Below are 24224 nucleotides of genomic sequence, written 5' to 3' on the forward strand. Positions count from 1 at the left end.
GTTTTTTTGGATACATACTCCCAGACACATTGCCCCCATAATTAATGCTGCTATTGCCCCCATAATGCTGCCACAATGCGCCATAATGCTGCCAGTGCCACCATAATTCTGCCACAATGCGCAATAATGCTGCCAGTGCCCACATAATGTTGGCACAATGCGCCATAATGCTGCCAGTGCCCCCATAATGCTGCCACAATGTGCCATAATGCTGCTATTGCCCTATAATGCTGCCACAATGCGCCATAATGCTGCCAGTGCCACCATAATGCTGCCACAATGTGCCATAATGCTGCCAGTGCCCCCATAATACTGCCACAATGCACCATAATGCCACCAGTGCCCCCATAATGCTGCCACAAAGCGCCATAATGCTGCCAGTGCCCCCATAATGCTGGCACAATGCGCCATAATGCTGCTATTGCCCTATAATGCTGCCACAATGCGCCATAATGCTGCCAGTGCCCCCATAATGCTGCCACAATGTGCCATAATGCTGCTATTGCCCTATAATGCTGCCACAATGCGCCATAATGCTGCCAGTGCCACTATAATGCTGCCACAATGCGCCATAATGCTGCTATTGCCCCCATAATGCTGCCACAATGCGCCATAATGCCACCAGTGCCCCCATAATGCTGCCACAATGCGCCATAATGCTGCCAGTTCCCCCATAATACTGGCACAATGTGCCATAATGCTGCCAGTGCCCCCATAATGCTGCCACAATGCGCAATAATGCTGCCAGTGCCCCCATAATGCTGGCACAATGCGCCATAATGCTGCCAGTGCCCCCATAATGCTGCCACAATGTGCCATAATGCTGCTATTGCCCTATAATGCTGCCACAATGCGCCATAATGCTGCCAGTGCCACTATAATGCTGCCACAATGCGCCATAATGCTGCCAGTGCCCCCATAATGCTGCCACAATGCGCCATAATGCCACCAGTGCCCCCATAATGCTGCCACAATGCGCCATAATGCTGCCAGTGCCCCCATAATGCTGGCACAATGCTCCATAATGCCACCAGTGCCCCCATAATGCTGCCACAATGCACCACAATGCTGCTAGTGCCCCCATAATGCTAGTGGCCATGATTTGTATGTTTTATCTTGCAATACATACATTTAATGTTCGTAGGTATTCTAATTTTTTTTCTTCTGGTTTTTAGCCACAGGAGAGAGCTACACATCCCTGCACCTCCAATTTAGGGTTGGCAAATCCACCATCTCGCAAATTGTGAGGTGCACATGTACCGTCATCTGGCAGAAGTTGCAGCCCATCGTGATGCCTTGCCCAACTGGGGAGACTTGGCTGCAGGTTGCAGCAGGCTTTCAAACTGTGGCCAATTTCCCCAACTGCGTAGGTGCTGTTGATGGCAAATATGTGAGAGTGCTGAAGCCACCACGATCAGGATCACGCTTCTTTAATTATAAGAAGTATTTTCAGTGGTCCTGATGGAGGTGGCTGACGCACATTACAAGTTTGTTGCCATCGACGTTGGTGCTTATGGCAGCTCTGGGGACTCTCGGGGGCTGCAATCATCACAGATTGGACTTCAAATTCTTCAAAATAGCGGAACGCTCCCAGCCCCAAGACCTTTGACGGGTTCCACACATCCAGTGCCCTTTGTAATGGTATCGGATGAGGCACTTCCCTTAAAGCCCCACCTGCTGCGCCCATTGTTGTGAATTCTGTGGCTGAGTTCACTTCTGTGGTCACAAGTGGTATTGCAGTCTCTGGGCTTCCTCCCTCAGGTGTTTTGGTGAGCTCGTTGGCTGCCTTGCTATTTAGCTCCACCTGAGTCTGTCTTCCTTGCTCCTTGTCAATGTTCCAGTGTTGGATCTGAGCTACTGCATCTTTCCTTGGGCCTGCTGCTCTGCTAGATAAGTGCTTCTAGTTTGTTTTCTGTTTTTTCTGTCCAGCTTGCTATTAACTTTTGCTGGAAGCTCTGAGAAGCAAAGGGGTGCACCGCCGTGCTGTTAGTTCGGCACGGTGGGTCTTTTTGCCCCTTTGCGTGGTTTTCGTTTTGGGGTTTTTTGTAGACTGCATAGTTCTCTTTGCTATCCTCGCTCTGTCTAGAATATCGGGCCTCACTTTGCTGAATCTATTTCATTCCTACGTTTCTCTTTTCATCTTGCTAACAGTCATTATATGTGGGGGGGCTGCCTATTCCTTTGGGGTATTTCTCTGAGGTAAGTCAGGCTTGTATTTCTATCTTCAGGCTAGTCAGCTCCTCAGGCAGTGCCGAGTTGCATAGGTAGTGATAGGCGCAATCCACTGCTGCTTATAGTTGTGTGAGGATAGTTCAGGTACTGCAGTCTACAGAGATTCCACGTCTCAGAGCTCGTCCTATTGTTTTTTGGTTATTGCCAGATCTCTGTATGTGCGCTGATTACTGCACGCTGTGTTGCCTGATTGCCAGCCATAACAGTACAAGGAGCCACACCAATGATTCCCAATAGAGGGAAAAAAGAAATCCTGACATCATTTTTTTTTCTTAGCTCTGTCTTCAGTCTTTTTTTTCCCCTAGACATTAGAGTGCTTCAGGACACAGCTGTGGACATGGATATTCAGGCTCTGTGCTCCTCAATGGATAATCTCGTTGTAAATGTACAAAAGATTCAAGATACTATTGATCAGAAATCGATGCTAGAACCAAGAATTCCGATTCCTGATTTGTTTTTTGGTGACAGAACTAAGTTCCTGAGCTTCAGAAATAATTGTAAGCTATTTTTGGCCTTGAAACCTCATTCTTCTGGTAATCCTATTCAACAGGTTTTGATTATTATTTCTTTTTTGCGCGGCGACCCACAGGACTGGGCGTTTTCTCTTGCACCAGTAGATTCTGCATTGAGTAATGTTGATGCATTTTTCCAGGCGCTGGGATTGCTTTACGATGAGCCTAATTCAGTGGATCAGGCTGAGAAAAATCTGCTGGCTTTATGCCAGGGTCAGGATGATGTAGAAGTATATTGTCAGAAATTTAGGAAGTGGTCAGTACTCACTCTGTGGAATGAATCTGCACTAGCGGCTTTGTTCAGAAAGGGTCTCTCTGAAGCTCTTAAGGATGTAATGGTGGGATTTCCTATGCCTGCTGGTTTGAATGAGTCTATGTCCTTGGCCATTCAGATCGGTCGTCGCTTGCGCGAGCGTAAATCTGTGCACCATCTGGCGGTATTGTCTGAGAGTAAACCTGAGCCTATGCAGTGCGACAGGACTATGACTAAAGTAGAACGGCAAGAACACAGACGTCTGAACAGACTGTGTTTCTATTGTGGTGATTCTACTCATGCTATTTCTAATTGTCCTAAACGCACTAGGCGGTTCGATAGCTCTGCCGTTATTGGTACTGTACAGTCCAAATTCCTTTTGTCCATTACCTTAATGTGCTCTTTGTCATCGTATTCTGTCATGGCGTTTGTGGATTCAGGCGCTGCCCTGAATCTGATGGATTTGGATTATGCTAAACGTTGTGGATTTTTCTTGGAGCCTTTGCGGTGTCCTATTCCGTTGAGAGGAATTGATGCTACACCTTTGGCCAAGAATAAGCCTCAGTACTGGGCCCAGCTGACCATGTGCATGGCTCCTGCACATCAGGAAGTTATTCGCTTTCTGGTACTGCATAATTTGCATGATGTGGTCGTGTTGGGGTTGCCATGGCTACAAACCCATAATCCAGTATTGGATTGGAACTCTATGTCGGTAACCAGCTGGGGTTGTCAGGGAGTACATGGTGATGTTCCATTTTTGTCTATTTCGTCATCCATTCCTTCTGACATCCCAGAGTTCTTGTCGGACTTTCAGGATGTATTTGAAGAGTCTAAGTCTGATGCCCTACCTCCGCATAGGAATTGTGATTGTGCTATCGATTTGATTCCTGGTAGTAAATTCCCTAAGGGTCGTTTATTTAATTTGTCCGTACCTGAACACACCGCTATGCGCAGTTATGTGAAGGAGTCCCTGGAGAAGGGACATATTCGCCCATCGTCGTCACCATTGGGAGCAGGGTTCTTTTTTGTAGCCAAGAAGGATGGTTCGCTAAGACCGTGTATTGATTACCGCCTTCTTAATAAGATCACTGTTAAGTTTCAGTATCCCTTGCCATTGATTTCTGACTTGTTTGCTCGGATTAAGGGGGCTAGTTGGTTTACTAAGATTGATCTTCGTGGTGCGTATAATCTGGTGAGAATCAGGCAGGGAGATGAATGAAAAACGGCATTTAATACGCCCGAGGGTCATTTTGAGTATCTGGTGATGCCGTTCGGACTTGCCAATGCTCCATCTGTTTTTCAGTCTTTTATGCATGACATTTTCCGTGAGTATCTGGATAAATTCTTGATTGTTTACTTGGATGACATTTTGATCTTCTCAGATGATTGGGAGTCTCATGTGAAGCAAGTCAGAATGGTTTTCCAGGTACTGCGTGCTAATTCCTTGTTCGTGAAGGGATCAAAGTGTCTCTTCGGTATGCAGAAAGTTTCATTTTTGGGGTTCATCTTTTCCCCTTCTACTATCGAGATGGATCCGGTTAAGGTTCAGGCCATCCAGGATTGGACTCAGCCGACATCTCTAAAAAGTCTGCAGAAATTCCTGGGCTTTGCTAATTTTTATCGTCGCTTCATCTGTAATTTTTCTAGCATTGCCAGACCATTGACCGATTTGACCAAGAAGGGTGCTGATTTGGTTAATTGGTCTTCTGCTGCCGTGGAAGCTTTTCAGGAGTTGAAGCGTCGTTTTTGCTGTGCCCCTGTGTTGTGTCAACCTGATGTTTCTCTTCCGTTCCAGGTCGAGGTTGATGCTTCTGAGATTGGTGCAGGGGCGGTTTTGTCACAGAGAGGTTCTGGTTGCTCAGTGTTCAAACCATGTGCTTTCTTTTCCAGGAAATTTTCTGCTGCTGAGCGTAATTATGATGTGGGCAACCGAGAGTTGCTGGCCATGAAGTGGGCATTCGAGGAGTGGCGTCATTGGCTTGAGGGTGCTAAGCATCGCGTGGTGGTTTTGACTGATCATAAGAACCTTACTTATCTTGAGTCTGCCAAGCGCTTGAATCCTAGACAGGCCCGTTGGTCGTTATTTTTTGCTCGTTTTGATTTTGTGATTTCATACCTTCCGGGCTCTAAAAATGTGAAGGCGGATGCTCTGTCTAGGAGTTTTGTGCCCGACTCTCCGGGGTTATCTGAGCCGGCGAGTATCCTCAAGGAAGGAGTCATTGTGTCTGCCATCTCCCCTGATTTGCGGAGAGTGTTGCAGAAATTTCAGGCTAATAAACCTGATCGTTGTCCGGCCGAGAAACTGTTCGTCCCTGATAGGTGGACTAGTAAAGTTATCTCTGAACTTCATTGTTCGGTGCTGGCCGGTCATCCAGGAATCTTTGGTACCAGGGAGTTGGTTGCTAGATCCTTCTGGTGGCCGTCTCTGTCACGGGATGTGCGTGCTTTTGTGCAGTCCTGTGGAATTTGTGCTAGGGCTAAGCCCTGCTGTTCACGTGCCAGTGGGTTGCTTTTGCCCTTGCCGGTCCCGAAGAGGCCTTGGACACATATTTCGATGGATTTCATTTCTGACCTTCCCGTTTCTCAAAAAATGTCGGTCATTTGGGTGGTCTGTGATCGCTTTTCTAAAATGGTCCATCTGGTGCCCTTGGTTAAATTGCCTTCCTCCTCTGATTTGGTGCCTTTGTTCTTCCAGCATGTGGTTCGTTTACATGGCATTCCTGAGAATATTGTTTCTGACAGAGGTTCCCAGTTTGTCTCGAGGTTCTGGCGAGCCTTTTGTGGTAGGATGGGCATTGACCTATCTTTCTCCTCGGCCTTCCATCCTCAGACTAATGGCCAGACCGAACGAACCAATCAGACCTTGGAAACATATCTGAGATGTTTTGTTTCCGCTGACTAGGATGATTGGGTGTCATTTTTGCCGTTGGCTGAGTTCGCCCTTAATAATCGGGCCAGCTCGGCTACCTTGGTCTCTCCATTTTTCTGCAATTCTGGGTTCCATCCTCGTTTCTCTTCAGGACAGGTTGAGTCTTCGGACTGTCCTGGTGTGGATTCTGTGGTGGACAGGTTGCAGCAGATCTGGACTCAGGTAGTGGACAATTTGACCTTGTCCCAGGAGAAGGCTCAGCTTTTCGCTAATCGCAGACGCCGTGTGGGACCCCGACTTCGTGTTGGGGATCTGGTTTGGTTATCTTCTCGTCATATTCCTATGAAGGTTTCCTCTCCTAAATTTAAACCTCGTTTTATTGGTCCGTATAGGATTTCTGAGATTCTCAATCCGGTGTCTTTTCGTCTGACCCTCCCAGACTCCTTTTCCATACATAATGTATTCCATAGGTCGTTGTTGAGGAGATACGTGGCACCTATGGTTCCATCTGTGGAGCCTCCTGCCCCTGTTTTGGTGGAGGGGGAATTGGAGTATATTGTGGAGAAGATTTTGGATTCTCGTGTCTCTAGACGGAAACTCCAGTATCTGGTCAAATGGAAGGGTTATGCTCAGGAAGATAATTCCTGGGTTTTTGCCTCTGATGTCCATGCCCCAGATCTTGTTCGTGCCTTTCATGTGGCTCATCCTGGTCGGCCTGGGGGTTCTGGTGAGGGTTCGGTGACCCCTCCTCAAGGGGGGGGTACTGTTGTGAATTCTGTGGCTGAGTTCACTTCTGTGGTCACAAGTGGTATTGCAGTCTCTGGGCTTCCTCCCTCAGGTGTTTTGGTGAGCTCGTTGGCTGCCTTGCTATTTAGCTCCACCTGAGTCTGTCTTCCTTGCTCCTTGTCAATGTTCCAGTGTTGGATCTGAGCTACTGCATCTTTCCTTGGGCCTGCTGCTCTGCTAGATAAGTGCTTCTAGTTTGTTTTCTGTTTTTTCTGTCCAGCTTGCTATTAACTTTTGCTGGAAGCTCTGAGAAGCAAAGGGGTGCACCGCCGTGCTGTTAGTTCGGCACGGTGGGTCTTTTTGCCCCTTTGCGTGGTTTTCGTTTTGGGGTTTTTTGTAGACTGCATAGTTCTCTTTGCTATCCTCGCTCTGTCTAGAATATCGGGCCTCACTTTGCTGAATCTATTTCATTCCTACGTTTGTCTTTTCATCTTGCTAACAGTCATTATATGTGGGGGGCTGCCTATTCCTTTGGGGTATTTCTCTGAGGTAAGTCAGGCTTGTATTTCTATCTTCAGGCTAGTCAGCTCCTCAGGCAGTGCCGAGTTGCATAGGTAGTGATAGGCGCAATCCACTGCTGCTTATAGTTGTGTGAGGATAGTTCAGGTACTGCAGTCTACAGAGATTCCACGTCTCAGAGCTCGTCCTATTGTTTTTTGGTTATTGCCAGATCTCTGTATGTGCGCTGATTACTGCACGCTGTGTTGCCTGATTGCCAGCCATAACAGCCCATACCCACGAAGAGCACTGGATGACCGGCGGAGGATTATTAATTATAGGCTGAGCCGTGCACGAAGATATGTGGAATGTACCTTCAGGATCATGTGTAGTCGGTGGAGGATCTTTCAGACTGCCATCCAGATAGATCCGGAGACCGTGGACACTGTGATAAAGGCACGCTGTGTGCTCCACAACTATGCTCGGCAATACAGCACAGAGGTAGTTGAGGAGCCACAGGTGTCGGAATTAATTGCAGTGCACAACTTTGGTCAAGGAAGGCAATGTAACTCGGGTGTGCGTGTGAGAGAAACCTTCGCAGACTACTTCATGAGTCCTGAAGGAGCCGTGCACTGGCAATACTCTTGTGCCGGTGTTGAGCAGCCTAAACTGCAGAGATCAGATGCCTAAACAGAATCAAGGCCCAAGCCTGGACGTCAGAGATAACAGCAGAGAACATATGACGCCTAAACCCTATCTACTAAGGAACCAGCCTGTACGGCAGAGATAACACCAGAGAAACACCAGAGAACATGCGACGCCTAATTCCTATCTACCAACGTCTAATCCCTATCTACCAAGGCCCGTTTTTATTTAATCATCAATATCAAAGCAAATAATTGTAAATTAATACAAATTTTGATTGTTTAAATTTTCGTTTCCATGGTTTTTATTTTCACTGTCGCTTCATCAGATCCCATTACCCACTCTTCCCATACTTTAATTATGCAAATACTACATGTTTTTAATAATCCAAATTCACAGAGTTGCCGAAAAAAACAATTTTTAATAAAGCAAAATATAATTTTATTACATACAAGAAACTGGTTTGAAGATTATTCCAGGGGGATACAGAAGCAGATGTAATACCAAAAATTACAAAGCCGATATTTTGCATCTTTTTATGAAATTAAAATGAACATGTAAGTGCACTAAAATGTTCAGGGTTCGCCAGATTTTTTAATTTCCCACAACACACTTATGCGTAAGGACTGGAGGTTCACAGCGCGAGGCTGAGGTTTGCTTCATCTCATCCGCTTGACTGTTCCGTCAAGTGTACCCACTCCCTAAAATTTTTTTTTTCATTAATTTTTTTTTCTTTAATTCTAAAACAATTTTTTTCATAAACTGACATATTTTTTAACAAAATTTAAATAACTTTTTCATATTTGGTCTGGAACTCACACGGTAAAACATTGTCTAAACTCCCATCTCGACTTCAAAAAGAGGAAACGTGTAATCTCAACATTGGTGATATTCAGGGTCATATCCATAATCCAGAAATAAGTCATGTTGGGAGGAGAAACTGGTATTTGGCGTACTTGTACGATGGCCAGTTGCAGTAGGTACTGGTGTATGGCCATAACTGTAGGTGTCAACATTGTCGGGCCTGTATGTTGCCGCCTGCCCAAAACGCTGCGATGCAGCTGCTTGTGGTGGTGGTGGAGGCACAATGGGGTTATTGAAAATGTTAAAAATACCCATAATTATATGTTGAGCAGAGGGTAGGGTGGATGTGCCATCAATTGCCGTTAACAGACAATTGGCTGCTGTCATGTATATTTGCTGCTTGTCCCGTGGCAGTGTCCTAAGGCGGTCTGCCAAAAGTGACCCAAATTTATCATGCTCATCTTGCTTGCCCGAATTGTCAAGCAGATTGAGTGTTCTGCTGGTTAAATTTTCGATAACTTGCGATTGTTTTGACTTCTTTAGTGCCGCCCTTCTCAAAGCCATGGGACGGGCAGAAGCAGCCCCCATCCCTATTCGCCTCAACACACCACCACCAGAGCTGGATGCAGAGTCCAAGGCAGTAGAAGCATTGTTGGAGTCCGACACTTCGCCCATATTAGCTGGAATGGCCATTTCTCCAAAGGTATCTGTAAAATCTTGTGACATTCCAGACGAAGACATGTTACCCGGAGACTCTTGGCTGGCCATCCTGCATTCTTCAACCTCCTCTCCAATATTGTGCTCCGAGGTGTCACCTTCAAGGTCCGGTGGTGTTTGGGCGTAGACGCTGCTTTCTGTTCTGCAGACCGATGAAAAAACCATGTTACAAAAATACAATTTGAAATCATGACGTCAACCAAACTAATTTTGATATATAATCTACCTCCTCAAACTCCGGCTACCCAATATAAACTGCAGCTGGTCTGCAAATGGCACCCTCTTCCTTGGTGGCGAGCTGCCACTGGGAGCCTTGAGGGATTTGATGAATCGGTCTGTCACAGACCGCCATCTCTTCCTAACATCGTCCACTGAAATGAAAGAATATAAAAAAACACATTACAAATCCTTTTTTCTTACATTTTCCAAATAATTTAAATAATCAATACTTGCAAATCATTTTTGCCCCGGTTTTGGTAGATTTGGCCACTCAGGAAGTAGAGCGGTAACAATTTTTGGCCAGGCATCACGCTTTGACCCCTTGTATTGATCACTTGACCAGTCCCAGACCTCAGGGTGTTGTTCAATCTAAAATAAATCAGATTACAAGGGAAAAATTGTATTAAAATTAATTGTGGACTAATAGAAATACATGGATATCTACACTAGCACAAAGACACAGACTCAAAACGACATACACAGCGCGTTCAACATAATTGAATGTACAAATTGTGAAGAAAATGTCCTAACATTACCGGTGAAATAGAGACACACAAGCATAACGTAATGGACAGAAGCAGTGAACAACTACCCATTCGAAGTCATACACTAACCCCAAGACTCCCCTAAGGCCTCTTTCACACTTGCATCGTTTTGCATTCGTTGCAATCCATCCTTTTGGGAAAAAAATGAATCCTGAAAATAGGCTCGCAGGATGCGGTTTTATCCCATAGACTTGTATTAGCGACAGATGGCCACACGTCGCTTACGTCGTGCAACGGATCCTTCGTGTTTTGGCTGACCGCGTGCAAGAAAAAAACATTCAAGTGAAGTTTTTTTTGCCCGTCGCGTCCGCCATTTTCTACCGTGCATGCGCAGCCGAAACTATTCCCCCTCCTCGCTGGACTTCATAAAGGGCAGTGGCTGCATTGAAATACTGCATCCGCTGCCCATGTCGTGCACAAGTTTGACAACTTTGCGTTGGTACGTCGACCCACAGCATAGCTACGGACCCGTACCAACACAAGTGTTACATTTTCCTAACCCAAGACACAACCTTAACCCAACATACAACCCTAACCCTAGCCATAACCCAAACCCAAGACATAACCCTAACCCTAGCCATAACCCTAACCCTAGACATAACCCTAACCCTAGACATAACCCTAGCCATAACCCTAACCCAAGACATAACCCTAACCCTAGCCATAACCCTAGCCATAACCCTAACCCTAGCCATAACCTAGCCATAACCCTAACCCTAGCCATAACCCTAGACATAACCCTAACCATAGCCATAACCCTAGACATAACCCTAAAGCTAGCCATAACCCTAACCATAGCCATAACCCTAACCCTAGAAATAACCCTAACCCTAGACATAACCCTAACCCTAGACATAACCCTAGCCATAAACCTAACCCTAACCCTAGATATAACCCTAACCCAAGACATAACCCTAGCCATAACCCTAACCCAAGACATAACCCTAACCCTAGACATAACCCTGTAAAATGAAAGGGTTAAATCACAGGAAAAAATGGTGTGGGCTCCCGCGCAATTTTCTCAGCAAAAGTGGGAAAGCCAGTGAGTGAGGGCAGATATTAATAGCCTAGAGAGGGTCCATGGTTATTGCCCCCCCAGGCTAAAAATATCTGCCCCCAGTCACCCCAGAAAAGGCGCACTTAGCCTCTCTCTTCCCACTCCTGATTAGCGGTGGGATATGGGGTAATGAAGGGTTAATGTCACCTTGCGATTGTAAGGTGACATTAAGCCAGGTTAATAATGGAGAGGCGTCAATAAGACACCTATCCATTGTTAACCCTTGCACATATAAAGGGTTAATAAAGACAGACACACATGATTTAAATATTTTAATTAAATAATGACACCTAGGTTTTGACCACATTTTATTGCACTGGTAATCCAAGGGTTAAAAAAATAAAAAATAAAAATAAAATAACATTGGTTTACATTGGAACTGGTGCAAATGCACCAGCCCTGCTGTAAACATGACTGCAGATGATATATAACATCTCTGCGCAGCCTCACTGGCTGACCGGAGATGACCTGATATAGCGTGGGAAAATTTCCCACGCTCCAGAGTTCACCTCCGGTCAGCCAGTGAGTCCGCGCAGCCGCAGTGAGTACCTAACGAGTTCCCCCGAACAGCGCGAGTTGCCTTTGGGAGAACTCGGAACGGGATCGCTTTACGATCCCGTTTATTGTATCGGCGGCCGCGGTTTAGAGCATCCACATGTTATGTGGCTCCTCGAAACTCAAGATCATCGTGGGACACTCGTTTAAATGGATGCTGCGGAGGGTAGGTATACATTGTGGTTTGTTTTTTTACTTTTTTCTGACGAGGGATTCGAGGAATTGGGTGTTTAGGTGAGTACGGGTTTGGTTTTTTTTTTTTATTTATTTTAGGTGGCGATCGGCGGGGACAGGTATGTATAATTTATTTCGACAGGTAACCACTGGCCACCAATGACAATGAATATTATGGAATTTTAATGGGGAAAAAATAATTTATTTATTTTTTCCACTGGCCACCAATGAAAATTAATTTTAAGGACTACTATTAACATGGCGAATAATTAATGTATTTAATTATTTTTACCACTGGCCACCAATGTAAATTATTACACACTGGCCACCAATGATACCTTTTTGTGGGGGTGAATAATTTCATTGTTTATGGGCAATGGGCCCGTGACCACTGGTCACCAATGACAATTATTTTAGGGGACATTTTGTGGGGGAAATTCTTGTACATTTTATTAGGATTACTCCTTTATTTATTACTCCAAAGCAACATGCCCGCTGCCTTGGGGTCCTCCTTGATTCTAACCTTTCATTCACCCCCCACATCCGATCACTGGCTCGCTCTTCTTATCTGCATCTCAAAAACATTTCTAGAATTCGCCCTTTTGTTACTTTCGACTCTGCAAAAACTCTTTCTGTTTCACTTATTCATTCTTGTCTGGACTATTGTAACTCTCTACTAATCGGCCTCCCTCTTACCAAACTCTCCCCGCTCCAATCTGTCCTGAATGCTGCTGCCAGGATCATATTCCTCACCAACCGTTACACCGATGCCTCTACCTTGTGCCAGTCATTACACTGGCTACCCATCCACTCCAGAATCCAGTACAAAACTACTACCCTCATCCACAAAGCTCTCCATGGCTCAGCACCACCCTACATCTCCTCTCTGGTCTCAGTTTACCACCCTACCCATGCCCTCCGCTCCGCTAATGACCTCAGGTTAGCATCCTCAATAATCAGAACCTCCCACTCCCGTCTCCAAGACTTTACACGTGCTGCGCCGATTCTTTGGAATGCACTACCTAGGTTAATACGATTAATCCCCAATCCCCACAGTTTTAAGCGTGCCCTAAAAACTCATTTGTTGGCCTACCGCCTCAATGCATTAACCTAACGATCCCTGTATGGCCTATTTTAATAAAAAAAAAAAAAAAAACCCCACCATAATCAGGTTCCTCGCAGTATGTTCTCTGTTGTGAACTCTGCTGTCGAACTCCCTCCTGTGGTCATGAATGGTACTTCGGCGAGTTCTGTCCATGGACTCCCTCGGGTGGCTGTGAGTGAAGCTGCTGCTTCTGAGGTTCCTTACACAGGTGACGTGGTTTATCCTTTGGTTGGCTGCTCTATTTAACTCCACTCAGATCGTTACTCCATGCCAGCTGTCAATGTTCCTGTGCTGGTTCAGTTCGCTCTTAGATCTTCTGGAGACCAGTCTCTTCCTGCAAGAAGCTAAGTCCCCATTTGTTATTTTCTGCTCATGGTTTTCTAGTCCAGCTTGCTTTCATGATTTTGTCTTGCTAGCTGGAAGCTCTGGGATGCAGGGTGGTGCCTCCGCACCGTGAGTCGGTGCGGGGGTCTTTTTGCACACTCTGCGTGGTCTTTTGTAGTTTTGTGCTGACCGCAAAGATACCTTTCCTATCCTCTGTCTATTTAGTTAGTCTGGCCTCCCTTTGCTAAACCTGTTTCATTTCTGTGTTTATGACTTTCATCTTAACTCACAGTTAATATTTGTGGGGGGCTGCCTTTTCCTTTGGGGAAATTTCTCTGAGGCAAGGTAGGCTTTATTTTCTATCTCTAGGGCTAGCTAGTTCTTAAGGCTGTGCCGAGGCGTCTAGGCCTGTTAGGTACGCTCCACGGCTATTTCTAGTGTGTGTGATAGGATTAGGGATTGCGGTCAGCAAAGTTCCCACTTCCCAGAGCTTGTCCTGTGAGTTTAACCATCAGGTCATTCCGGGTGCTCCTAACCACCAGGTCATAACAGTACAGCTGGCCAAAAGTGTTAATGCATCTCAATAGAGGGATAAGAGAAGCTCTGAGACCATTTTTTTTTCTTTGCACTGTGTTTTGTCTTTCTTTTCCCCTAGACCTTTGGGTGGTTCAGGACACAGGTGTAGAGATGGACATTCAAGGTCTGTCCTCTTGTGTGGATCATCTCACTGCAAGGGTACAAAACATTCAAGATTTTGTGGTTCAGAATCCTATGTTAGAGCCTAGAATTCCTATTCCTGATCTATTTTCTGGGGATAGATCTAAGTTTCTGAATTTCAAAAATAATTGTAAACTGTTTCTAGCTTTGAAACCCCGCTCCTCTGGTGACCCCGTTCAACAAGTAAAAATCATTATTTCTTTGTTGCGTGGTGAATCCACTCATGCTATCTCCGATTGTCCTAAGCGCACTAAGCGGTTCGCTAGGTCTGCCACCATTGGTACTGTACAGTCTAAATTTCTTTTGTCCGTTACTCTGATTTGCTCTCTGTCATCCTATTCTGTTATGGCATTTGTGGATTCAGGCGCTGCCCTGAACTTGATGAACTTGGAGTTTGCCAGGCGCTGTGGTTTTCTCTTGGAGCCCTTGCAGTATCCTATTCCATTGAGAGGAATTGATGCTACGCCTTTGGCCAAGAATAAGCCTCAGTACTGGACTCATTTGACCATGTGCATGGCTCCTGCACATCAGGAGGATATTCGCTTTTTGGTGTTTCATAATCTGCATGATGTGGTCGTTTTGGGGTTACCATGGCTACAGGTCCACAACCTAGTATTGGATTGGAAATCAATGTCTGTGTCCAGCTGGGGTTGTCAAGGGGTACATGGTGATGTTCCATTGCTGTCAATTTCGTCTTCCACTCCTTCTGAAGACCCTGAGTTTTTGTCGGATTACCGGGATGTTTTTGATGAGCCCAAATCCGGTGCCCTACCTCCTCATAGGGATTGTGATTGTGCTATTGATTTGATTCCTGGTAGTAAGTTTCCTAAGGGTTGACTGTTCAATTTATCGGTGCCAGAACACACCGCTATGCGGAGTTATATAAAGGAGTCCTTGGAGAAGGGTCATATTCGCCCGTCGTCGTCACCATTGGGAGCAAGGTTCTTTTTTGTGGCCAAGAAGGATGGCTCTTTGAGACCTTGTATTGATTACCGCCTTCTTAAAAAGATCACAGTCAAATTTCAGTATCCTTTGCCGCTGCTGTCTGATTTGTTTGCTCGGATTAAGGGGGCTAGTTGGTTCACCAAGATAGATCTTCGAGGGGCGTATAATCTTGTGCGAATTAAACAGGGCGATGAATGGAAAACAGCATTTAATACGCCCGAGGGCCATTTTGAGTACCTGGTTATGCCATTCGGGCTTTCTAATGCTCCATCTGTGTTTCAGTCCTTTATGCATGACATCTTTCGAGAGTACCTGGATAGATTCATGATTGTATATTTGGATGACATTTTGGTCTTTTCGGATGATTGGGAGTCTCATTTGAAGCAGGTCAGAATGGTGTTCCAGGTCCTTCGTGCGAATTCCTTGTTTGTGAAGGGGTCAAAGTGTCTCTTTGGAGTCCAGAAGGTTTCATTTTTGGGTTTCATTTTTTCCCCGTCTACTATCGAGATGGACCCTGTTAAAGTTCAGGCCATTTATGATTGGACTCAGCCGACATCTGTGAAGAACCTGCAGAAGTTCCTGGGCTTTGCTAATTTTTACCGTCGCTTTATCGCTAATTTTTCTAGTATTGCTAAACCGTTGACTGATTTGACCAAGAAAGGTGCTGATGTGGTCAATTGGTCCTCTGCGGCTGTAGAGGCTTTTCAGGAGTTGAAGCGTCGTTTTTCTTCTGCCCCTGTGTTGTGCCAGCCAGATGTTTCGCTCCCGTTTCAGGTCGAGGTTGATGCTTCTGAGATTGGAGCAGGGGCTGTTTTGTCGCAAAGAAGTTCTGATGGCTCGGTGATGAAACCATGTGCCTTCTTTTCTAGAAAATTCTCGCCTGCTGAGCGCAATTATGATGTTGGCAATCGAGAGTTGTTGGCCATGAAGTGGGCATTCGAGGAGTGGCGACATTGGCTTGAAGGAGCTAAACATCGCGTGGTGGTCTTGACGGATCACAAGAATTTGACTTATCTCGAGTCTGCCAAACGGTTGAATCCTAGACAGGCTCGATGGTCGCTCTTTTTCTCCCGTTTTGATTTTGTGGTTTTATACCTTCCGGGATCTAAGAATGTGAAGGCTGATGCCCTGTCAAGGAGTTTTGTGCCTGACTCTCCGGGTGTTCCGGAGCCGGCGGGTATTCTTAAAGAGGGGGTAATTTTGTCTGCCATCTCCCCTGATTTGCGGCGCGTGCTGCAGAAGTTTCAGGCTGATAGACCTGACCGTTGTCCAGCGGAGAGACGTTTTGTCCCTGATAGATTGACTAGTAGAGTTATCTCTGAGGTTCATTGTTCGGTGTTGGCTGGTCATCCTGGAATCTTTGGTACCAGAGATCTGGTGGCTAGATCCTTTTGGTGGCCTTCTTTGTCACGGGATGTGCGTTCTTTTGTGCAGTCCTGTGGGACTTGTGCTCGGGCTAAGCCCTGCTGTTCTCGTGCCAGTGGGTTGCTTTTGCCCCTGCCGGTCCCGAAGAGGCCCTGGACGCATATTTCCATGGATTTAATTTCTGATCTCCCTGTTTCTCAAAGGATGTCGGTCATTTGGGTGGTTTGTGATCGCTTCTCTAAGATGGTCCATTTGGTACCCTTGTCTAAATTGCCTTCCTCCTCTGATTTGGTGCCATTGTTTTTCCAGCATGTGGTTCGTTTGCATGGCATTCCAGAGAACATCGTCTCGGACAGAGGTTCCCAGTTTGTTTCGAGGTTTTGGTGGTCCTTTTGTGCTAAGATGGGCATTGATTTGTCTTTTTCTTCGGCTTTCCATCCTCAGACTAATGGCCAAACCGAACGAACTAATCAGACTTTGGAAACATATCTGAGATGCTTTGTTTCTGCTGATCAGGATGATTGGGTGTCCTTCTTGCCTTTGGCTGAGTTCGCCCTTAATAATCGGGCCAGCTCGGCTACTTTAGTTTTTTCTGTAATTCTGGTGTCCATCCTCGTTTCTCTTCAGGGCAGGTTGAGCCTTCGGACTGTCCTGGTGTGGATACGGTGGTGGACAGGTTGCAGCAGATTTGGACTCATGTGGTGGACAATTTGACATTGTCCCAGGAGAAGGCTCAACGTTTCGCTAACCGCCGGCGCTGTGTTGGTCCCCGACTTTGTGTTGGGGATTTGGTTTGGTTGTCATCTCGTCATGTTCCTATGAAGGTTTCCTCTCCTAAGTTTAAGCCTCGTTTCATTGGGCCATATAAGATTTCTGAGGTTCTTAATCCTGTGTCATTTCGTTTGGACCTTCCAGCTTCTTTTGCCATCCATAATGTGTTCCATAGGTCGTTGTTGCGGAGATACGTGGCGCCTATGGTTCTCTCCGTTGATCCTCCTGCCCCGGTGTTGGTCGAGGGGGAGTTGGAGTATGTGGTGAAGATTTTGGATTCTCGTGTTTCGAGACGGAAACTCCAGTACCTGGTCAAGTGGAAGGGTTATGGTCAGGAAGATAATTCCTGGGTTTTTGCCTCTGATGTTCATGCTGCTGATCTAGTTCGTGCCTTTCATTTGGCTCATCCTGATCGGCCTGGGGGCTCTGGTGAGGGTTCGATGACCCCTCCTCAAGGGGGGGGTACTGTTGTGAATTCTGTTGTCGAACTCCCTCCTGTGGTCGTGAATGGTACTTCGGCAAGTTCTGTCCATGGACTCCCTCGGGTGGCTGTGAGTGAAGCTGCTGCTTCTGAGGTTCCTTACACAGGTGACGTGGTTTACCCTTTGGTTGGCTGCTCTATTTAACTCCACTCAGATCGTTACTCCATGCCAGCTGTCAATGTTCCTGTGCTGGTTCAGTTCGCTCTTGGATCTTCTGGAGACCAGTCTCTTCCTGCAAGAAGCTAAGTCCCCGTTTGTTATTTTCTGCTCATGGTTTTCTAGTCCAGCTTGCTTTCATGATTTTGTCTTGCTAGGTGGAAGCTCTGGGATGCAGGGTGGCGCCTCCGCACCGTGAGTCGGTGCGGGGGTCTTTTTGCACACTCTGCGTGGTCTTTTGTAGTTTTGTGCTGACCGCAAAGATACCTTTCCTATCCTCTATTTAGTTAGTCTGGCCTCCCTTTGCTAAACCTGTTTCATTTCTGTGTTTGTGACTTTCATCTTTACTCACAGTTAATATTTGTGGGGGGCTGCCTTTTTCTTTGGGGAAATTTCTCTGAGGCAAGGTAGGCTTTATTTTCTATCTCTAGGGCTAGCTAGTTCTTAAGGCTGTGCTGAGGCGTCTAGGCCTGTTAGGTACGCTCCACGGCTATTTCTAGTGTGTGTGATAGGATTAGGGATTGCGGTCAGCAAAGTTCCCACTTCCCAGAGCTTGTCCTGTGAGTTTAACCATCAGGTCATTCCGGGTGCTCCTAACCACCAGGTCATAACAGTTCTTTCACTTTATGCAGTTAATAGCCCTCTGTGTCTCTACTGCTACATACTTAGGCAGTTAACTGGTTCATGCAGCTTTACATGAACACCCGAGCCTTACACTATGGCTGGTCCGAATAACTATAGCAATTGTTACCATCCACCTCTCGTGTCTCCCCTTTTCCTCATAGTTTGTAAGCTTGCGAGCAGGGCCCTCATTCCTCCTGGTATCTGTTTTGAACTGTATTTCTGTTATGCTGTAATGTCTATTGTCTGTACAAGTCCCCTCTATAATTTGTAAAGTGCTGCGGAATATGTTGGCGCTATATAAATAAAAATTATTATTATTATTAGGATATTTAGGGGGAGGGGGCCACAACAAAATTCGTGGCCGCAGGGACAGTTCGATGGGAAATACTGCCCCTATCGAGCTGAGCCTGCTGCCACGACTTGGAGGGAACAGACATAGGCCGATGGGAGTAGTAGTCTCATCGGCCTATGTCCGAACACACGCACACACATATAGCACGGTGGCGCAGTGGATAGCACAGCAGCCTTGCAGCGCTGGAGTCCTGGGTTCAAACCCCACTAAGGACAACATCTGCAAAGAGTTTGTATGTTCTCTCTGTGTTTGCGTGGGTTTCCTCCGGGTACTCCGGTTTCCTCCCACACTCCAAAGACATACTGATAGGGAATTTAGATTGTGAGCCCCAACAGGGACAGCGATGATAACGTGTGCAAACTGTAAAGCGCTGCGGAATATGTTAGCGCTATATAAAAAAATAAATAAAAAAAAATAAAGATATATACAGACACACACACACCACACTTATCATCTGCAGCACATCCAGGCTCATTCGATCATACCACTCCATGTCGGCAGCCATAATACAGGAAGACGGGAATGATCTGGGAGTGTCTTCCTGGATTATGGGATGCGCATGCATGGCATGATGGGATAGCCATTATGGGATGGACATTGTGTTGTCACTTCCTGTTTTTGCATTTTTACCGCAAAAATAACGCTAGAAATCCGTAGCGTTCCAATGCAAGCCTATGTGAGGGAAATAAGCGATTCCGCAAAATTAATGAACATGCTGCTTTTTTTTCCGCAACATTTGCACAAGTTTTGCGGAATACATAGAAACGATTGGGAGCCATATGTAAGCGTTTTTTTCACGTTTTTGTCACGTTTTTATAGCGAAAAAAACGCGAAAAATACTGAACGTGTGTACATAGCCTAAAAAAACAATAAAAGTACGCATATTTAGTATTGCCGCGTCCGTAACGACCCAACCTATAACTGTCCCACTAGTTAACCCCTTCAGTGAACACCATAGAAAAAAACACAAGGCAAAAAACAATGCTTTATCATCATACCGCCAAACAAAAAGTGGAATAACACGCGATCAAAAAGACGGATATAAATAAACATGGGACTGCTGAAAACGTCATCTTGTCCCACAAAAAATTAGCTTGCCATACAGCATCATTTGCAAAAAATAAAAAAGTTATAGCACTCAGAGTAAAGCGATGCAAAAGTAATTATTTTTTTATGTAAAATAGTTTTTATTGTATAAAAGTGCCAAAATATAAAAAAATATGTAAATGAGGTACTGCTGTAATCGTACTGACTCGAAGAATTAAACTGTCTTATCAATTTTACCATACGCGGAATGGTATAAACACCCCACCCAAAAGAAATTCATGAATTGCTGTTTTTTGCAATTAAAAGCGTCTTTTAGTGTGTGACAGCTGCTAAGCAAAAACCCACTATAAAAACCTGCTATAAATATTAAATCAAACCCCCCTTTATCACCCCCTTAGTTTGGGAGAAATAACATAAAAAAATGCATTTCTTTCTATTTTCCCATTAGATTAGGGTTAGGGCTAAAGTTAGGGTTGCGGCCAAAGTTAGGGTTGGGGCTAAAGTTAGGGTTAGGGTTGGGCTAAAGTTAGGGTTGGGGCTAAAGTTAGGGTTGGGGCTAGGGATGGGGTAAGGGTTTGGATCACGTTTACAGTTGGGATTAGGGTTAAGGGTATGTTGGGGTTAGTGGTGTGGTCAGGGTTATGGTTAGGGTTCGGATTAGGGGTGTGTTGGTGTTAGGGGAGTGTTGGGTTTAGGGGTGTGGTTAGAGTTGAGATTAGGGTTAGGGGCGTGTTCGGTTTAGGGGTGTGGTTAGTGTAATGGTTAGGGTTGGGATGAGGGTTAGGGGTGTGTTCGGGTTAGGGTTGGAGTTAGAATTGGGGGGTTACACTGTTTAGGCACATTAGGGGCTCTCCAAATGCAACATGGCGTCCGATCTCAATTCCAGCCAATTTTGCATTGAAAAGTCAAATGGCGCTCCTTCCCTTCAGAGCTCTGCCATGTGTCCAAACAATGGTGTACCCCACATATGGGGTATTGGTGTATTCAGGACAAATTGTACAACAACTTTTGGTGTCCTATTTCTCCTGTTACCCTTTGTAAAATAAAACAAATAGGATCTGAATTAATTTTTTTGTGAAAAAAGTTAAATATTCATTTTTTTTTAACATTCCAAAAATTCCTGTGAAGCACCTGAAGGGTTAATAAACTTTTTGAATGTGGTTTTGAGGATTGCAGTTTTTAGAATGGTGTCACTTTTGGATATTTTCTATCATATAGACCCCTCAAAGTGACTTCATATGTGATGTGGTCCATAAAAAAAATGGTGTAAAAATGAGAAATTGCTGGTCAGCTTTTAACCCTTATAACTTCCTAACAAAAAAAATGTGGTTCCAAAATTGTGCTGATGTAAAGTAGACATGTGGGAAATGTTACTTATTAAGTATTTTGTGTGACATATCTCTGTGATTTAAGAGCATCAAAATTCAAATTTGGAAAATTGCAAAAGTTTCAAAATTTTCGCCAAATTTCCATTTTTTCACAAATAATCGCAAATCATATCACAGAAATTTTGTGACTATCATGAAATACAATATGTCTCGAGAAAACAATGCCAGAATCACCGGGATCCATTGAAGCGTTCTAGAGTTATCACCTCATAAAAGGACAGTGGTTAGAATTGTAAAAATTGGCCCGGTCATTAACAAGCAAATCTCCCTTGGGGGTTAAGGGGTTAAAGACCCAAAATAAAACTTAATCTTTATTAAATTCAACAAAGGGGGCACACTTTTTAAAAACACATGACACTAGTGTGTGATTAGTGAAAAAACCACTTAAAGGAACCACCAAATTTTAGAAAGTGCCAATGCTTAATGTGACCAGTTATTATTTACAATTGCACTACCTATCCATAATTTTAAGTAAGCTGCTGGTAAAGAAAAGTAATATTGGAACTTGGTAATTATATCATTCCATAGGCATATCAATACTAATTGGCTATCAATGTTGACTTAATCTCTTATATTTTAAGTTATTTCCCACCAGAACCTATTAAAATCATACAGTGAATTTATCCCTCGGGGGTTTCATTCCGATCACGTCATTTGGAGATTTAGATGGAAACACCAATATAAAAGATCACAGAAAAAATGTGATTCAAAATGTTATGTAAAATGTTCCTTTCAAAAGATAAGAGCAAAACACGGCAACACTCACCAGTCCTCTGATGCAAAGCTTGTCTTTATTAAAGCTTGTGTCAACACATAAATCTTCACGGCACGGGGGAGTACGATGGAGTGAGGAGTGAACAGACGAGGACGACAGCTGTTTCACGCCCGATCGATCGGCGCTTCTACAGGTCCTGTATGGACCTGCATGGACCTGTAGAAGCGCCGATCGGGCGTGAAACAGCTGTCATCCTCGTCTGTTCACTCCTCACTCCATCGTACTCCCCCGTGCCGTGAAGATTTGTGTTGACACAAGCTTTAATAAAGACAAGCTTTGCATCACAGGACCGGTGAGTGTTGCCGTGTTTTCAGGGCCGTATTTACCACTAGGCACTTGAGGGCACGTGCCTAGGGTGGCAGGATGCGGGGAGGGGGGGGCCGGAACCTGAACAAGGTTTTGTTTATTTTTTCCTTTTTTTTTTCAATAGTCCGGGGCTTGCCCGCCCTCCTCCGCCCACCTCTGCCCTGCTCGGGGCTGCTCTGTGATGGGGGCGGTATAGTCAGGGAGCACTGATCAAAGGAGTCTGTGTGTTGGAGAGAAAGCTAATGATGTGTGAAAGGTCTTGGGGGAGGAATGGGGCTGATACTGATCTGTGCACCTCCAGGGGATGCCATGGTCTCAACAATGCCTGCAAGTCCTGGCACCTTCATCATGTCACTGTACCATCAGCAGATGGTCTGCAGCCGCCTGTCATGTTAAGGTACCTTCGCACATAACGATATCGTTAACGATATTGTTGCTTTTTGTGACGTAGCAACGATATCGTTAAGGATATCGTTCTGTGTGACAGCGACCAACGATCAGGCCCCTGCTGGGAGATCGTTGGTCGCTGAACAAAGTCCAGAACTTTATTTCGTCGCTGGATCTCCCGTGGACATCGCTGGATCGGCGTGTGTGACACCGATCCAGCGATGTCTTCACTGGTAACCAGGGTAAACATCGGGTAACTAAGCGCAGGGCCGCGCTTAGTAACCCGATGTTTACCCTGGTTACCAGCGTAAAAGTAAAAAAAAAAAAACACTACATACTTACCTACCGCTGTCTGTCCCCGGCGCTGTGCTCTGCACTCCTCCTGTACTGGCTGTGAGCGTCGGTCAGCCGTAAAGCAGAGCGGTGACGTCACCGCTCTGCTTTCCGGCCGCTGTGCTCACAGACAGTACAGGAGGAGTGTAGAGAAGCTGAGCGCCGGGGACAGACAGTGGTAGGTAAGTATGTAGTGTTTGTTTTTTTTTTACTTTTACGCTGGTAACCAGGCCCTGCGCTTAGTTACCCGATGTTTACCCTGGTTACCCGGGGACTTCGGGATCGTTGGTCGCTGGAGAGCTGTCTGTGTGACAGCTCTCCAGCGACCAAACAGCGAAGCTGCAGCGATCCGGATCGTTGTCGGTATCGCTGCAGCGTCGCTTAATGTGAAGGGGCCTTAAGGGTATGTGCACACGCTTCGGATTTTGCTGCAGATCCACAGCATTTCCCATGCATTTACAGTACCATGTAAAGCAATGGGAAATGAAATCTGCAGTGCACATGCTGTGGAAAAGAATGTGCGGAAACGCAGCGGCCCTGTGCTTAGTAACCCGATGTTTACCCTGGTTACCAGTGAAGACATCGCTGAATCGGCGTCACACACGCCGATTCAGCGATGTCTGCGGGGAGTCCAGCGACGAAATAAAGTTCTGGACTTTCTGCTCCGACCAACGATGGCACAGCAGGATCCTGATCGCTGCTGCCTGTCAAACTGAACGATATCGCTATCCAGGACGCTGCAACGTCACAGATCGTTACCGATATCGTTCAGTGTGAAGGTACCTTTCGTCTATGTTCACATGTTGCATTTTTTTAATGCAAATTTAAAGCTGCATTTAAGCTGCTTACAAAAAGCAGTTTTTGCTGTGTTTTGTTGTCTCTCGTGCATGTTGATAAAGTTTAGTGCCCCTCCACCTCCCCAAAAAAGTCTGATTTAACTCTGGTTTTTGCACCAAAAACTGCTACTTGCGATTTCTGCTGCATTTTTAAAAAGTGCAGCATGTCACTTTCAGCATTTTTTATGCCCTTTTTTTTTTTTTTTAAACAAAGGCATAAAAATCGCTGAAAGTGACATGTTGCAGTTTTTAAAAACACAGTAGTTTTCCAAATCAGTCAGGGAAATAAAACCAAAGTGTGTGCATGAGATTTCTGAAATCTCATACACTTTCCCGATACTGTAAAACGCAGCTTACAACTTGCATAAAAAAGCAGCAAAAAACCCTGCAAAAATACAACACATGAACACAGTCTTATTAGTAATGTTTTAGGGTAAGTTCACACTTGGTGTTTTTGCTGTGTTTTTTTTTTTTTTTGCTGCTTTTTTATGCTAATTTTCAGCTG

At 45.3% G+C, this 24224-nt stretch overlaps 1 protein-coding gene across 1 annotated transcript in view; it reads right to left on the reverse strand.

Moving 5' to 3' along the window:
* LOC138646130 (zinc finger protein 585A-like) overlaps nucleotides 1-24224 on the reverse strand; it is a 39352-nt gene that overhangs the window by 9526 nt on the left and 5602 nt on the right. Inside the window, exons 4-6 of the mRNA XM_069735594.1 lie at nucleotides 9787-9844; nucleotides 9483-9627; nucleotides 8692-9398 (exon numbers count right to left, since the gene is read on the reverse strand). Of these exons, the coding sequence (XP_069591695.1) occupies nucleotides 8692-9398; nucleotides 9483-9627; nucleotides 9787-9844 (910 nt within the window). The remainder of the gene's footprint in view (nucleotides 1-8691; nucleotides 9399-9482; nucleotides 9628-9786; nucleotides 9845-24224) is intronic.

Source organism: Ranitomeya imitator, chromosome 7, assembly GCF_032444005.1.
Source record: "Ranitomeya imitator isolate aRanImi1 chromosome 7, aRanImi1.pri, whole genome shotgun sequence".
Lineage (NCBI taxonomy): Eukaryota > Metazoa > Chordata > Amphibia > Anura > Dendrobatidae > Ranitomeya > Ranitomeya imitator.